The 15,941-nt window shown below is 28.7% G+C and overlaps 1 protein-coding gene across 4 annotated transcripts; it reads left to right on the top strand.

The window, feature by feature from the left end:
- The first annotated feature begins 774 nt into the window (after window positions 1-774).
- On the top strand, window positions 775-14,725 carry P5CS (delta-1-pyrroline-5-carboxylate synthase). 4 transcript variants are annotated; one of them, XM_027335197.2, is made up of 20 exons: window positions 775-992; window positions 7,447-7,518; window positions 7,891-7,994; window positions 8,406-8,508; window positions 8,595-8,756; window positions 9,415-9,704; window positions 10,238-10,388; window positions 10,666-10,830; window positions 10,943-11,020; window positions 11,478-11,567; window positions 11,782-11,868; window positions 11,983-12,069; window positions 12,144-12,240; window positions 12,330-12,433; window positions 12,592-12,667; window positions 12,879-13,029; window positions 13,123-13,191; window positions 13,657-13,723; window positions 13,816-13,886; window positions 14,272-14,705. In XM_027335197.2, the coding sequence occupies exons 1-20, from the start codon at window positions 819-821 to the stop codon at window positions 14,351-14,353; spliced, it is 2,280 nt and encodes a 759-aa protein (XP_027190998.1). In that variant the 5' UTR covers window positions 775-818; the 3' UTR covers window positions 14,354-14,705. The 4 variants fall into 4 exon arrangements, with proteins under 4 accessions (XP_027190998.1, XP_004506632.1, XP_027190999.1 ...); XM_004506575.4 differs by having other exon boundaries at window positions 776-992; window positions 9,427-9,704; XM_027335198.2 differs by lacking the exon at window positions 775-992 and adding an exon at window positions 5,990-6,148.
- The last annotated feature ends 1,216 nt before the right edge of the window (window positions 14,726-15,941 follow it).

Raw genomic sequence — 15,941 nt, forward strand, 5'->3', positions numbered from 1 at the left:
AAGTAAAAATTAATATATTTAAATTACTAAAAGTTTAATATCTAAAAAAATCAAATTTAAAATAATAATAAAAAATATTATACAAATATATTTATTTAATAGACAAGTCTGAAAAAGTTTTTTATGTAATTTGATATTTTTAATTAAATAAATATTTTTAGAAGTTTTAATCTTGTCAATTTAAAAAAAAAAAGTTTGTAGGCTGATGTAAATTAGATACTAGATCCTGTTGGTCCAGTTCTACTTAAAAATTTAAATTTTGATGTTTTCAATATAAAATTTCCTTTTTTAATTAATTTGTATTTTATTCTCTTGAAATTGGTTCCTGGTAGTTAATGGCAATTTAGACGATTCAATTACTGTTTTCATTTCTTTGAGAAACTTAAACAATGTCAATTATTGTTTAAAAACATGTGAAGTAATTGATCGAAGTGAGTAATTCTTAAAAACATCTTTGAGTTTGTATAAAAAATATATATTTAACCTATCAAAAAGTGGTTTGGTCATAGGTAGTTTAGAGGTGTTGGAGAGATAAAAAAATCATGAGTTTAATTTCTTCATCTAATAAAATTAAGGATTAACTACTAATATTAATATTCATTATTTCAAAAAAAAAACAAAAAACATCAGATCAAATTATTGCAGTAGAGTATAGCTCTAAAGTCAACCACATATGTTGATGAGGTGTCACTAAAAAAATCTAGTTTGTAAAGGACAAACCTCAAAATCCAAGGCCTTTAAAAGCCCTTGTCTTCTGAACTAAAGCTCACATCATCACTTCCTTCTTTCATTCACTTCAAAACAGAGAAGAAAACAACATGGGAACTTTGCAAAATGGCTTTACCAAATTTTCCATCACTAAACCTTCTGAGATTCCCCTCTCTAATGGAACAACAAATCACCTTAAAAACTTGCTAGCTGAAACTGAGGATTTGAGTAACATGGATCCTTCTAGAGTTTTTGTTAACAAGGTTAAGCGCTTGATTGTTAAGGTACAATTTCTTTCATCAATATCTTCATCTTTATATAGTATATTTATGGATACACGTTGTGTTTGAGAAAATCATGGTAGAATCATGATTTTGGAAAAATTTGAATGTTTTCATTCGCAGTAAGATTGGTACAAAAAGAAAATTGAATGTCTGGATTGCAATATATTTGAATGCATTTTGTAGTTTTTACAAAATTATGATGCTATCATTGTTGATCCAAATATATATAAACTTTTGTGAAAATCACAGTAGTTCTCCATATTATATAAATATTACAATCAATACCAAAATATGCACACACTTAGTTTTTTCGGTAGTTCTCCATAATTATATAAATATTACACTCAATACCAAAATATGCACACAGTTAGTTTTTTCTTTTTTTTTTTTATAAGTAAAAATAATAATTGAAAAGTTAATCTATTTGATAAAAAATTAAAATTAAATATATTAACTTTTTAAGTATTTTATTTATTTATATTTCATTCTAAAGTAATATTTATCTTTTTTTCTTCCTTCAATATCAAACATTTTGTTTATTAGTTATTGGTATTTTGTTAAAGTTAATTTTTAATTGAATTTTTTATTTTTTATTTTGAAATAAATGAAACTCTTTAAAAATTTAAAAGTTTCATCATGCCATCATTCAATTGCATATATGTATATTGTAATTTTGTTTTATTTTATTGATAAAAATACATATATATATATATATATATATATATATACATATATATATATATATATTATTTTTCGCCTTTAAATTTTTTTTTTCTCAATTTGACTTATAAGTTATATTATATTTCTACAGTTAATATTGTCTTATTTTTAAAATGAGTGTTAATATGTGTTCTAATTTCTTTAGGTGTGTCTGTGTGTTTGCCTTAGTAATTGATTTAAATCATTAATATTAACTATATTTAACTCTATTTAAAAATAAATTTATTTTATTGATAAATATACATATATATATATATATATATATATATATACATATATATATATATATATTATTTTTCGCCTTTAAATTTTTTTTTTCTCAATTTGACTTATAAGTTATATTATATTTCTACAGTTAATATTGTCTTATTTTTAAAAATAATTAATATAATTAAATATAAATAATTATTAAAAATTCTATTAAATTGTTGCAACAATTAATATGTAATTCATATTAATTCTTCAAAAAATATTCATCAAACTTTATAATATATATTCATCAAATTTTAAAATGATATAAACTAAACGTAATTTAAAGAAGTTACTATATTCAATGTATGTGAGTTTAATGATTAAATCATTTCATAAAAAAAAAAATTACCAAAAAGTTACTATCTTCAATTAGTGTAAAACAAATCTTAATACATATATAAAAGAAGGTAGTCAAATAGCATTTTTTTCCCAACAAAAATATTTGTGGTATTATTGTAATTTAAATGAAATATTTTGCTTTTTTATTTTTGTTAATTATTAATTATTATTATTATTATTAATATTATTAAATCACTAAAAATTAAACCAATTAATGTAATGAATATTGGAAATTATGCTACTAACTCATAGGTAGGTGGTCAAGTAGGAATTTTTTTTCTTAAATAATGGCAATGTTGGAACTGGAATGACATCTTTTGCCTTAAAATAATAATAATGGGGAATGTGAAATCAAATTTGGTCACCCAAGAAGTATTGAATTGTGATATTTCTTTTAATTTGAAATTATTGAGTCATTAATCACTACACTTTTTTCTACGTAATTACTCACTACAGTAAACTATAATAATTATTATTATAAAAAATTTCAACTATATTGCATTGAATGCAAAGAATTATTGAAGAAAAATCGCAATAAATGAATTACTGGTAAAATATTTACATTTAAAAAGCCATAACATACATAAATAAAAAATAAGAAAATATATATGCAAAATAACGTTTTTATATCAATATAAACTTTTTTTATTTAATAAAATTTAGTAACATGTATTACTACTTTAATAATTATTTTACCATGAATATATAGAACAGTGACAAAGAATCAAAAAATTAATGAATTTTAATTTATTATACATTTTCTAAAATTAATAATTATGTATAAATGATAGATACTGATAAGTTACAAATGTCCCAAGAACACTTGATAAAGAACTAAAAAAAAAAGAGGATTCTAACCCATAAAAGGATTATTATAAATCTTTTAGCTTACCATTTTATTTATTTATTTTTAAACCAATTATTAAATTTTAATTTATTTTTTTATTCAAAATCATTTATCTCCTAAAACAATAATAAAAAATTAATTATTTAAATATATTTTTAGTCTCTATTTTGTTAAAAATAAATTTTTAGTCCTTCTATTTTTAAAATAAGTTTGTTAGTCCCTCTATAAATTAATTATTAAAAAAAATTTGATGCCCTATTATTTTTTATTATGTGGCCTTTAGTTGGTAATTGTAGTTTGGATAAAATAATTTATATGTTATTATTGTTGTAATTAATGTTATTATTTATTATATTTATATATTAAAATATAAAAATAAAATTTTAAATATTTTAAATTTTAATTATTCTTGGGTAAAATAAATAAATTTTAAATATTAAAAATGTAATAAATTCAAATATTTAATATATTTAAATAAATTAATTTATAATATTTTAATATATATAAATAAAATTAGTTACAACAAGAATAATATAAAAAATATTTTATTTAACTCATAAATACTATCTAAATACTAAGTCATTAATAAAAATGACATGTCATCAAAAAATAGTAAAACATCAATAAAAATCTTAAACGTTAGTTAATAAGGGATTAAAAGACTGATTTAAAAAAAAATCAAAAACGTTTTTAAACTATAATTATCAATTTTATATTTTTCTACATTGTTGCATCGCGTTCCAGTACGTGAGATAAACTTTCTTCGATAAAAAGAAATAACGTGGGTTACTTTAGTAGGCACATGGACCTGCAGTTGGACTTATATGTGTCTGGTACAAAACAATCATTCTCTTCAAGATAACATTATTAAAATTTCAGATTTCGGAGATTTTTGTTAGTATATTTTTTTTTCTTACAAGGACATTTTTTAAAATGTTGAATCTAAAACAAGTGTCAGTTTCTACGACCTTTAAAAATATGCTCCCACTCAATAAATTTTGATACTATAAATGCAATTAAATTTATTTCCCTTCCATTTTAAAAATAACTTAAATAAAAACTCTTTTCTATTTTAACATTAAAAACTTCTTATTCTTCATATGACATAGTCATGTTTTCTATATAAATAATCATAGTGTCAAAATAAAATATTACAATAATATAGATTGAAATTTGAGAGTTAATTAATAAACAATAAGTACTTTTTTTCTTTGCAGACGGGGTTAGACAACACTTGATTAATATGTGCCACAAGAATTACGTGCATTAAAAAATTAGTTCAGATCGAAGAGGCAAAATAAAATAGATAAAGTGACATATTTGTTGTTATTAACAAAAAACAATGATTAAAGATTTAAATTTTTTTTGATAAACAATGAATGCGCAGGTTTAATAATAACAAGATCCTTTACTCAAAAAGAAAATCTTAAATAATCTTATCTTACAAGTACGGGAATAAGTTTAATTTTTTAGATTAAAAAAAAATTAATTCGAGTTATTATGAAAATAGAAGGAAAATAAATTTAGAGATATCGCAATATATAATATTCAAGAGTTATTTGGGTGGAGATACAATCACATAATATCTTTAGTGAATAATTTAATTTTATGCATTAACTATAACTTATGGTTGTTATTAATAGTTATTGTTTCTCATAATAACTATCGGTTCTCACCATGTACGCTATATATATATATATAGCGAATGAGAATCGTTTGACTTAAAAAGTAGCTCTAAAGGAGTTATTCTACTTAATAATCTAATACAAATGATAAATTTCATCAATCTAATATTAAGACATTCTTTATATCATTTTAAATCTAATAAAAAGAGATACAACTTTATTATTTATAAAAGAAAATTAAATTCGGTCTCTAACATAATAAAAAAATTGTCAACAAATCTAATATGTGATATTACATTTTTTTGTTCAAATCAATTACTTCTAGTTATAATATTTGACTTATCAATATTATTTAGAGATAAAACTTGTGTTATTTAAAAGTTAGATACAATATATATGATTCTTAAAATTATTTTATTTTTTAATTAAACGATTTGTTTTAAGTGTTATATTATTGCTCAAACTTAATTAAAAATCTCATCGCAGGGAACTCTCTTCAACTTTATTATAAAAGAGTAATGAGAAAATTGATCTAAAAAAATTGATCTTTGAGTTTAGTTTAAATTATATAGACTTCAGTTAATTTTTTTAATTAATTTTTATTAATATTTTTCCATAAAGTTGAAAGAACACGTTTTGTTTGTTTTAATTTATTTGTCTTTTAGTTCATTTGATTTGAGATTTCTAATTGTATCAAGTTGCTCATAAACTTAAACTGAGCTGAAATTGAATTAGAAAATAAGTTTAGTTTTAAACTGAACCAACTTCTATTGAGTTAAATTGAACCTAAGTTTGATTTATTACCGAATTACTCGTAAACTTGAATCGCTCAAACTCAAAAATTATTTAATGATAAACTAACAAATTTTTAAATGAACCAAATTTCTATCGAGTTAAGTTGAACCTAAATTTAACTCTAATCAACCATAAATCCTAACTTATTCCTTTTGAAATAAAAAATGAACAAAAAATAATAATTAAAAAGTTAATATATTTAATTAAAAATTAATTTTTACCTAAATGCATTTTTCTTTTCTTTAAAAATAAAGAATTCCATGAAAACGGGGAACCTGGTCAGTGTGTCAGAGTAGAGGACCACAAATAAAAAAATGTAACCATCCGTGATTCGTAGGCCCCACAGATCCCAGTTGAACACGTGGTAGTTCTGCCACGTCTGCTGAAAATCACCTATATATCCGCCTCCTCCGATCCCAACAATTTCCGCATTTCTCGTTTTTCGCAGCTCGTTCTATCCGTCACTCACCGAGTCATAACTCGTTCTATTGACTCAACTCGACTCGGTTCTTGGTCATTTCAACTCCATGGATCCAACTCGAGAATTCGTCAAGTTAGCCAATCGTGTTGTCGTCAAGGTCTCGCTTCGTCATTTTTCAATTTATAATTACTTGTTTTATTGTTAATATTTAATCAGTGTTTAAACAACATCGATTTGCATTGATTAACAAAGATCATCATCATTTCTCATTGTCAATTTATTTAACAGTTAATTAATTATCTATTATCATTATCAGTTTAGTGGTTAGAGTTTTACTCAATATTCAAATCATCGAGTTCAAACCGGCTCTGAGATAGTAGTAAAATGACCATAATTATCTCCCTCTTTTCCATATATTTTTTGAATATGGTATTATTGTTATTATGGATGACATGCATTCTCTTATTTTGTATAACGTAATTTCTAGTTCAAAAATATGAATTAAAATTTTAATCATTATGATCGTTTTCTTTTAGAATTTGGAAATAAAATATAATTATATATTGAAATAACAAGTTAATCACTCTCGTACAGGGAAATAGATGTGAATTTAATTTAATCCACGTTTTTTTTGTAATGAATTTAACCTTTTTTTTTGTTATTGCACTTTTTGATACAATGTATAGAGGCAAATGGTAAATCATCTAGGTAATTCGACAATTCTGATCAAAGCCGTGTTTTGGTGTCCATCAACACTTTAGTTATATTCAATTAATTCATTTTTGATTAAATAATTACTAGTGTCTATATATGTGCTTTATTGTAAATCATATCTTTGGTCGAGAAATCACATGCTGTATTAAGCTCTAATTAATTTCCTTGGATATTTTTTGGTACTCTTTCCTTAGATTTCAAACTCACTATGCTATTGCTTTTGATTTTTCATTGCATTTATTTTTCTCCACAATTTTGTGCTTAATTTTTGGACCTAAATTCCCGGCAATCAATGTAGTCACGCAGTCACTTGATCTCACGTATTTGATCTTAATCAGACGGTTTGCATTTAAATTTGGCAAAATAGTTCAAAACTCTATAAGTTAGATATAAATCGTCTAATCAAAATTGGATCATCCAAATTCACAATAGTGTAAATGCATGGATCCCAGCAATCAATTTCCACAATTTAATTGTTTTATGTTTATTTTCCTTTGCCAAGTAATATATGTATTCCTTTTTATTAATTGCAAACTAGTGTTTGTGGTTAAAAATAAAATAGTCTTGACCGAAAAATGGTGAAAATTTAAAATTATTATTGTATCGAATGCTGTTATTTATGGTAAAAATATTTTGATATCTTGATTTATAATCAATACCTTTAGAACACTAGTTAAAAAGATCCTTCCCATTTTTTGCTACTTCTGCAATCAATGTTTTGTTCTATTTTCTTGATTGAAGGTCGGAACAGCAGTTGTGACTCGGAGTGATGGAAGATTAGCACTGGGAAGACTTGGGGCTCTATGTGAACAGGTATGTATATATATTTGTATTCATGAACCTAAGTTATACGTGTTAGCTAAATGTTGTTAATTAAACTGTTTATGACATCTTGTTAGCTGCAAATATGTGTGTTAGCTGCAAATAATTTTAGCCTATGACATCTTGTTATATGTGTTAGCTAAATGTTGTTAATTAAACTGTTTATCAATGACGAAGATGAAATGAAAAGAGAAAAAAAAAACTAAAGGAAAATTATAAAGGTGATGAATAGGAGAAAAATCAATGTCCTTCTCTGTTTTTGTTCTGTGATATGGTTACTAGTCTTGTATTGATGTGTGTGCATGTTTTGTTTTATTATTTTGTTACTGTAAGCTATCTTTCTGATGAAATTGTTTGTTGCAGCTTAAAGAACTTAACGTTCAAGGCTATGAAGTTATATTGGTGACTTCAGGTGCTGTTGGTCTTGGCAGACAAAGACTTCGATATCGCAGATTGGCCAATAGCAGGTTCTTAAAATTATCTTTCACTACCATAATTCTATCTTTTTCAATGACATGGACCATATTTTCAACTAGTAATGGATTTCCTACTCTCATAGTTTGAAAAGTATGAGAATAAGAATATCTGTTTTAAACATAACTACTGTCATATTTTGGCCTAGTTTACTGTACCTTCGGCCCTTATGTTACGCGACCATAATATTTTTTGATGAAGTCATTAAATTTTTTATTCCCTACTTCAAGCATGCTTCCTTTTCAATCTTTAATATTTCGAGGACTCGCAAAGCACAGTTTTCCACTTTGCATTCAGAAAAAATCTTAAACCAAACAAGCTTATACTAATTTGTGTTGAAGATGTAAAAAGTGATAGAGGACAAGAATGATGAACCTGAAAGAAATTGTTTACCTGTCTTGCAGTTTTTCTGATCTTCAAAAACCACAAGGCGATCTTGATGGGAAAGCATGTGCGGCTGTTGGGCAGAGTAGTCTCATGGCTCTCTATGATACTATGTTTAGTCAGGTGGAACCAAAACTTAGTTGCTTATCAGTTGTTTTTTTACTTTTCTTCCTCCATATTGATGCTGATACGAGTTTTTTCTTGTGCAGCTCGATGTAACTTCCTCGCAACTTCTTGTGAATGATGGTTTTTTTAAGGATGCAGGTTTCAGAAAACAACTATCAGACACTGTGAGCTCATTATTAGAATTAAGGGTCATCCCCATTTTCAATGAAAATGATGCTGTTAGTACTAGGAAGGCACCATATGAGGTATTCTAGGTTTTCTTGCAATATTTCATTGGGTTAAATCTATCATTGATTCATATAAAATTGATAAAAAAAATTGATTGCGGTCCTACAAAAATTTCATCTGCTTAAGTCCCTAAAATATACGCCAATTGTGTGATTTTACTGGCAAGGACCAAAAACACTAGAATATTGTTTACTTTATGAAAACATTTTTTATTTCCATTTTAAAAAAATTGTGTTAACTTTACTTTTTAACCAAGAGTTAAAAACTTTTGAAGTGAATAATTGTCTACATTTCTAGAATGTCAAAAAACTGTTTTCATTATTTTCAGAAATGCATTTTCTTTAACTAGCATTTCATGTTCTCTTCATAACAATAGTTCACTTTAAGAATCTTTCATCAAGGTAAAATAAACACGTATTTTAGAAATTGAAAACACAAAATGTTTTCAAAAAGTAAACAAGCCTAGTTTTGTTATTGTAGGGAATGAAAATGAATAATTTTTTAGTAGGATCATAATCATATTTTTTTTTCAATTTTATGGGGATTAAAAATATATATAACCCTATTTCACTGAATTATCTCTATTTATTTATTTAAAAAAAAATTATTTTGCTTTTGACAACATAGTCTTGTCATGGTGGTTTTGTAATACTTGATATTTCCTTAAATTGTAAGCACTGCCTGCAGGATTCTTCTGGTATTTTCTGGGACAATGACAGCTTGGCTGGTCTATTAGCACTTGAACTTAAAGCTGATCTTCTTGTTTTATTAAGCGATGTTGAGGGCCTTTATAGTGGTCCTCCAAATGACCCAAACTCAAAGTTAATTCATACATATATAAAAGAAAAACATCAAAGAGAAATTACTTTTGGAGACAAATCAAGATTGGGCAGAGGGGGTATGACTGCTAAAGTCAATGCTGCTGTTTGTGCTGCTCATGCTGGCATCCCTGTTATTATAACTAGGTATGTAACATTTTGTCTCTTGTTTAATTTCTCTAACAAAGTGCTTGCACTGAAGAATGAAGAAAACTATTTTCGTTTCACTTTCATACCATAGAAAAATTCTTTTAATTAGTCAACGTGTTTTCAATTGCGAAAAATAGTGGTTTGTTCAAATTCCGCAATGCTATAGCACTGTTATTTAACCACTGGAATTAATTTTGTTTGAAATATGAGAAATATAGTTCTCTGTATCATGTCATGTAGATACAATGCTCATTTCTTTTATGCTATCAATAGTGGCACATAGTGCATGCAACTCTAGGGGGAAAAAATAAAAATGGAATTTTGTTTTGCTTGCACCAATTGGTATTTACTACAAGTATCTATTATATCCTAAGATATAGTTCAAGCAATGAAAAAGGATTCTGATATTTGTCGTGACTAGCGAACAATATTATAATTTGCATGTATGTAGAGCATGATTTAAATTTCAAGTATACATTTGGCTTTTACATTTTACTGACAAAGAAATTGTATTTCAACCTCCGTTGAAGTGGCTTTGCCACAGACAACATCATACGGGTGCTTCAAGGGGAGAAAATTGGTACTGTCTTTCATAAAGATGCACATCTGTGGAAAAACATTAAGCAAGAGAGCGCACATGAAATGGCAGTTGCAGCACGTAATAGTTCTAGACGACTTCAGGTAACAACAGTTACATAATGAGAAAACTTCTATACTGTTCTTGCAAGCAAATATTAGAACATAAACGCATTAGTTTTATGGCTAAATTAGTTCAATGGAGAAGTTTTGCATTTTATGAAATGCAAGTTTGGTAATGAAATTTTTTGAGGACTAATATCGAAATTTACATTAATCTTTGAAAAAAATAGTTTAAGTGTTTACATGCTTTGGTTATTCCCAACACAGTGAACTGAAGTAGGTTAGCCAATTGTACTACTTTAATGATTTTGGTTTTCAGGCTCTAAAATCTGTTGAAAGGAGGAACATATTGCTGGCAGTGGCTGATGCATTGGAGAAAAACCAAAATATGATAAGCCTTGAAAATGAGGCTGATGTTGCTGATGCTGTGACTGCTGGATATGACAAGTCGCTGATATCACGTTTAACCCTGAAGCCTGAGAAGGCAAGAACTTAATATGGTTGCTTTTCATTGTCTGGCACTGATTCCTCACAATCCAAAACATGCTTTTTAATGAATGTGTTTTGTCTGACTCTTTTTTTTTTTTACTCGACAGATCTCTAGGCTTGCAAAGTCTGTGCGCATGCTGGCAGATATGGAGGAACCAGTGGGTCGGATTTTAAAGAGAACTGAGGTCAAATAATAAACCCTTTTCTTTATTTGAAGGAGGCTCTCTTATCCTCCTAACTCTTTGTTTATGTTTTATATTCTCTATATAATTCAAGTCAAGCCGGGTTGACTATAAGTGAGCAAAACTCTCATGTGCTAATTTTTTGTATTCACAAAACTTTAATCCAAAACCTTGCTTAAGCATAAAAGAGCTCCTTGCTGCTTGGACCAACAGATGTTGGTCCTTGAAACTCTTATTAATCACCCATAAACTCATGTTTAACATGTTTAATGTCTTCTAAAGTGTTTGATGTATGTAACATCTTTCCAGTATTTGGTTAATGAAAAATTCTGAAATGGATTTTGTAGCTAATTATGTTCACTGATCTTGATCTAAGATAAAAAATATAGTCAGTGACTGATTTTACCAAAAAATAAGTTCACTCATTTTGACTGTTCTGATTGCTGATGTATGTGTCCAGCTAGCTGATAAACTCATCCTGGAGAAAATATCATGTCCTCTGGGTGTACTCCTGATTATATTTGAATCTCGACCCGATGCTCTTGTTCAGGTATTTAAGGCACTTTGTGTTATCCATCTTCCATTTTCAACCACTACTTAGCGTGAAAAATATAAGAACATGATTATAAATTACCTATCTAGTATAAGTTGATTGTTGTTTCATTATATCATCATATTTCAATATATCCTTTTCGTTTATGAAATATTTCTTTCAAGTTAATTTGGATATTGATGTATGAGTTGTTTGATAAATTAATTAATAGATTGCTGCATTGGCAATTCGAAGTGGGAATGGGTTATTACTTAAAGGAGGAAAGGAAGCCCGAAGATCAAATGCTGCCTTACACAAGGTTTATCCATTTATTTTTTTAGTTGAGGCTGTAGTTTTTTCAGGTCAATCTAGACCATCATTTTTGTTATAATTAGGTTTCCATCTTTACATATATATTTCTTCTTTATTGTAGGTGATTACTTCAGTCATGCCAGATACAGTCGGCGGCAAACTCATTGGGCTTGTGACTTCAAGGGATGAAATTCCGGATCTACTCAAGGTAGATATTACAAGTTAAAATCCTCATAATTATATTTTTGTGATGATTTTCACTAATTATTATACTTGCCACAGCTTGATGATGTAATAGATCTTGTGGTCCCTAGAGGCAGTAACAAGCTTGTTTCTCAAATCAAGGAGTCAACAAGAATTCCAGTTCTTGGCCATGCAGGTATTGTATCACATAAATTTCCTATGTGTAAACATGTAAGAAAAACTAGGACTTCTATTGAAATTGTTTTATGTGTTTTTGTTATGCAGATGGAATTTGTCATGTATATGTTGACAAGTCTGCTAATATTGATATGGCAAAGCAGATAATTAGGGATGCAAAGACTGATTATCCTGCCGCCTGCAATGCAATGGTAATTACCATTTACATCCTTTGCAATGCTTTGTTCCCTGTAAAAAATGTTCATCGACATTCTCCTAGCCTGTTGGATTTTGCTTGACTGTTATTTTGATGTTGTGAATAGAATTTATGGACTGTGCTCATTGAAATAATGTGTCATGATATTATTAGGAAACTCTTCTTGTACACAAAGACCTGTCGTGTAATGGTGGACTTAATGAGCTTATCCTTGAACTTCAACGTGAAGGTTTGACCTTACTTCATAATGGATTTATATGAAAATTGGTTTAAATGGAATTTTTGTTGGTTTTTTCGTAAGATAATGGATTTAGTTTTGTGTTTAAATGTAATAATCTTTTGTGATGATTGAATATGCATGGTGTAACTGTGCAAGAAAGTGCATCATAATTGTCTCAAAATTGGGAAAACATGTATAAATAGATATAAATGTCTTGCAGGTGTTCAAATGTATGGTGGACCAAAAGCCAGTGCCATGCTAAACATTATAGAAACGAGTTCTTTTCATCACGAGTACAGCTCACTTACTTGCACAATTGAGATTGTTGAAGATGTCTTCGCTGCCATTGACCACATAAATAAATACGGAAGGCATGTTCGAGTTCTCGGAATAATTTTCATTTTTGTTATCATTATCACTAATTTTATTAAAGGTGTTTGCGGCTTTGTTTGATGTTTCTGCAGTGGTCATACTGAATGCATTGTGACAGAAGATGCTGAAGTGGCTGAGACTTTCATATCGCAAGTTGACAGGTATGTATTTTCTTTTTGGTCAGTATCCTTGGTTGATCCTTTGCTTTCAACAGATGCTGACATAGCATGATGAGATGGAAGGGCACTTCAGATGCTTTTCACAATTTGTTTGGATCCCCAATCATCACATACTTCCCAAAGTTTGATCCATTATTATTAATTTTGGGACATAATGTTTTCCTCAATCATGCAAATATTAATAGTTTTTACTTTGCTTTATTCTCATCTGTATAATCTAAAACTTTTACTGATCCCATCAATTTAGAAAAGTTGAAAAGAATGCTGAACTACTTTGTTTCTGTTTCTGATTATTATAGTCATCTAACTGTTAGACTTGTTAGACTTTTTCCACATTAGGATTAGTGTTTACTTTTAGAACTCAGCAAACATAAGGATTTAAATAACTATTATTATTTGATGTTGTTGGTTGTTTGAAATATCCCATTTTGCCTTATGGATAAACAGTGCTGCTGCATTCCACAATGCAAGTACACGTTTTTGTGATGGAGCACGCTTTGGGCTTGGGGCAGAGGTAATGCATCTTCCAGAAAGTCTATTGTTATTAGTAATGTAGTTATTTTAATTGTTCTCATTTTCTTGTTGGTTGTTTTATTTGTTGAATAGGTTGGAATAAGTACAAGTCGAATTCATGCTCGAGGTCCTGTAGGAGTTGAGGGGTTGTTGACAAACAAATGGTATGAAAGTTACATTTTCTTTTAACAAAGAAAATAGAATATTTTTATCTTCTTTTTTAATCTCAAATTAGTCTTGTCAAATAGTGACTACAGCAGTAGCGTAACGGATTTTGAACTAATCGTTTTAGTTCTGCAATACACTATTTTGTATAAAGTGTTGTCAAATAATGGTTATAGCAGCGCAATAGCACTGTAAATATAGCAGAATTTGAATAAAATGTTATTTTATCTGATCTGCGATTGACAGCACTGCCTCAAATAAGGTTTATTACAAAATAGTGTGCAATAAACATTTTCCATTTTACTTTCTCAATCATTCAAACCAGTCTATTACAAGAACATGTCTTGGCTCATTTTAAAATTTTGTGGACATAATATGATGCAGGATATTGAGGGGGACTGGACAGGTGGTAGATGGTGATCGAGGGGTGAATTATACTTACAAAGAACAGCCACTAAAAGCATAATAGTCATGCAGAAAACTAGTTCAAGCTTAAATATGCTCACCTCATCAAAGTGGCATCTCTTATCTGTTCTATTTTGATAAGCAGAAGTTTTCTAGATGCTGGCCATACATCTTTCCAGAGCCTTTTTCTTACCAGGAGCTAGTTCAAGGGGGGGTGAAAATAATAATGTGAATGTAGTTATATAACCATGCTTTTAGTCAGTATTTCATATAATATTCCATGTTTGTAAAACAGCAGTGCTGCGACAGTTATAAAACATATTCCCTACATCCTAGTGAAGTTGAATAATTGTGGAGGAGTGTTATTCTCCCAGTAATTACTATTATAGAGAATTGAATTATTTTAAGCAGTATTCACGACTTTAGATTGAAGTATTCTTAATAATTGAACTGCTTTCAATCCATATCTACTACTGTATATTTGTGCAGTTCCGTTGCTTTTTCCAATCACTCCCATTTTGTTTAGCACAATGCCAGGGTGATAAAAATGAGGTATGAAAGAGCCCCACAACCAACCTGGAGTCGGTCGAATTATACGTATCTCGACAGTCGACACCATAAGGAAGAGAACTTGAATTCAAGTCTTAGTGAAGAACTCTAGCTAGACGGCTGCAAAAGCGTAGGTCACATGTTCAAAGCAGATGATCGTGGATTAGTCGAATGGCCGGCCCTAAGAGCCGAAGCTTGTGGTAATAGTATAATATGCCGTTTCCATTCCATTCATTTATCAAAAAAGGGAACCCCGCAAGGTTATATATATATATAGAGAGAGAGGAATCCACCATCCACCACTTCCATAGTAAATTATTTCTCTCCATCTTTCAATTTGTATCTACTACTGTATATTTGTGCAGTTCCGCTGCTTTTTCTAATCACTCCCATTTTGTTTAGCATATTTGTGCAGTTCCGCTGCTTTTTCTAATCACTCCCATTTTGTTTAGCACAATGCTAGGGTGATAAAAATGAGGTATGAAAGAACCCCACAACCAACCTAGAGTTGGTCGAGTTATAAGTATCTCGACAGTCGACACCATAAGGTAGAGAACATGAATTCAAGTCTTAGTGAAGAACTCTAGTTAGACGGCTGCAAAAAGCATAGGTCACATGTTCAAAGCAGATTATCGTGGATTAGTCAAATGGCCGGCCCTAAGAGCCGAAACTCGTGGTAATAGTATAATATGCCATTGCCATTTCATTCATTTATCAAAAAGGAAACCCCCGCAAGGTTATATATATATAGAGAGAGGAATCCACCACCCACTCCTTCCACAGTAAATTATTTCTCTCCATCTTTAAAAGTTTTGAAATGTTATTTTTCTATAATTATAAAAAAATTCATAAATTTAATTGAATATGAAACTTTTGAAATGCAATTACCATTTCGAAAAATGTTAGCCAGAGATTGAAGCACAAAAGTTTAGATGGGAGAGTACTCATTTTCTTGATCAGTGTTGAAGTCATTATAGAATACCAATTGGAAACTTTGTCAAGAGCTTCACAAGGAGAAGCATTTGCCTGTGTTCAATTGATGTCTAAGCATCATGCCTCCACTACCCCTTTAATGATTAATTGCACACACCATCCTCTTC

This window comes from Cicer arietinum, chromosome 6, assembly GCF_000331145.2.
Source record: "Cicer arietinum cultivar CDC Frontier isolate Library 1 chromosome 6, Cicar.CDCFrontier_v2.0, whole genome shotgun sequence".
NCBI classification, from domain to species: domain Eukaryota; kingdom Viridiplantae; phylum Streptophyta; class Magnoliopsida; order Fabales; family Fabaceae; genus Cicer; species Cicer arietinum.

Coding starts and splice junctions, on each gene's coding strand:
- P5CS (XM_027335197.2), top strand. CDS start 819: ATGGGAACTTTGCAAAATGGCTTTACCAAATTTTCCATCACTAAACCT. Junction 12,070..12,143: donor AAATTCCGGATCTACTCAAG/GTAGATATTACA, acceptor TACTTGCCACAG/CTTGATGATGTAATAGATCT. Junction 12,434..12,591: donor CTGCCGCCTGCAATGCAATG/GTAATTACCATT, acceptor TGATATTATTAG/GAAACTCTTCTTGTACACAA.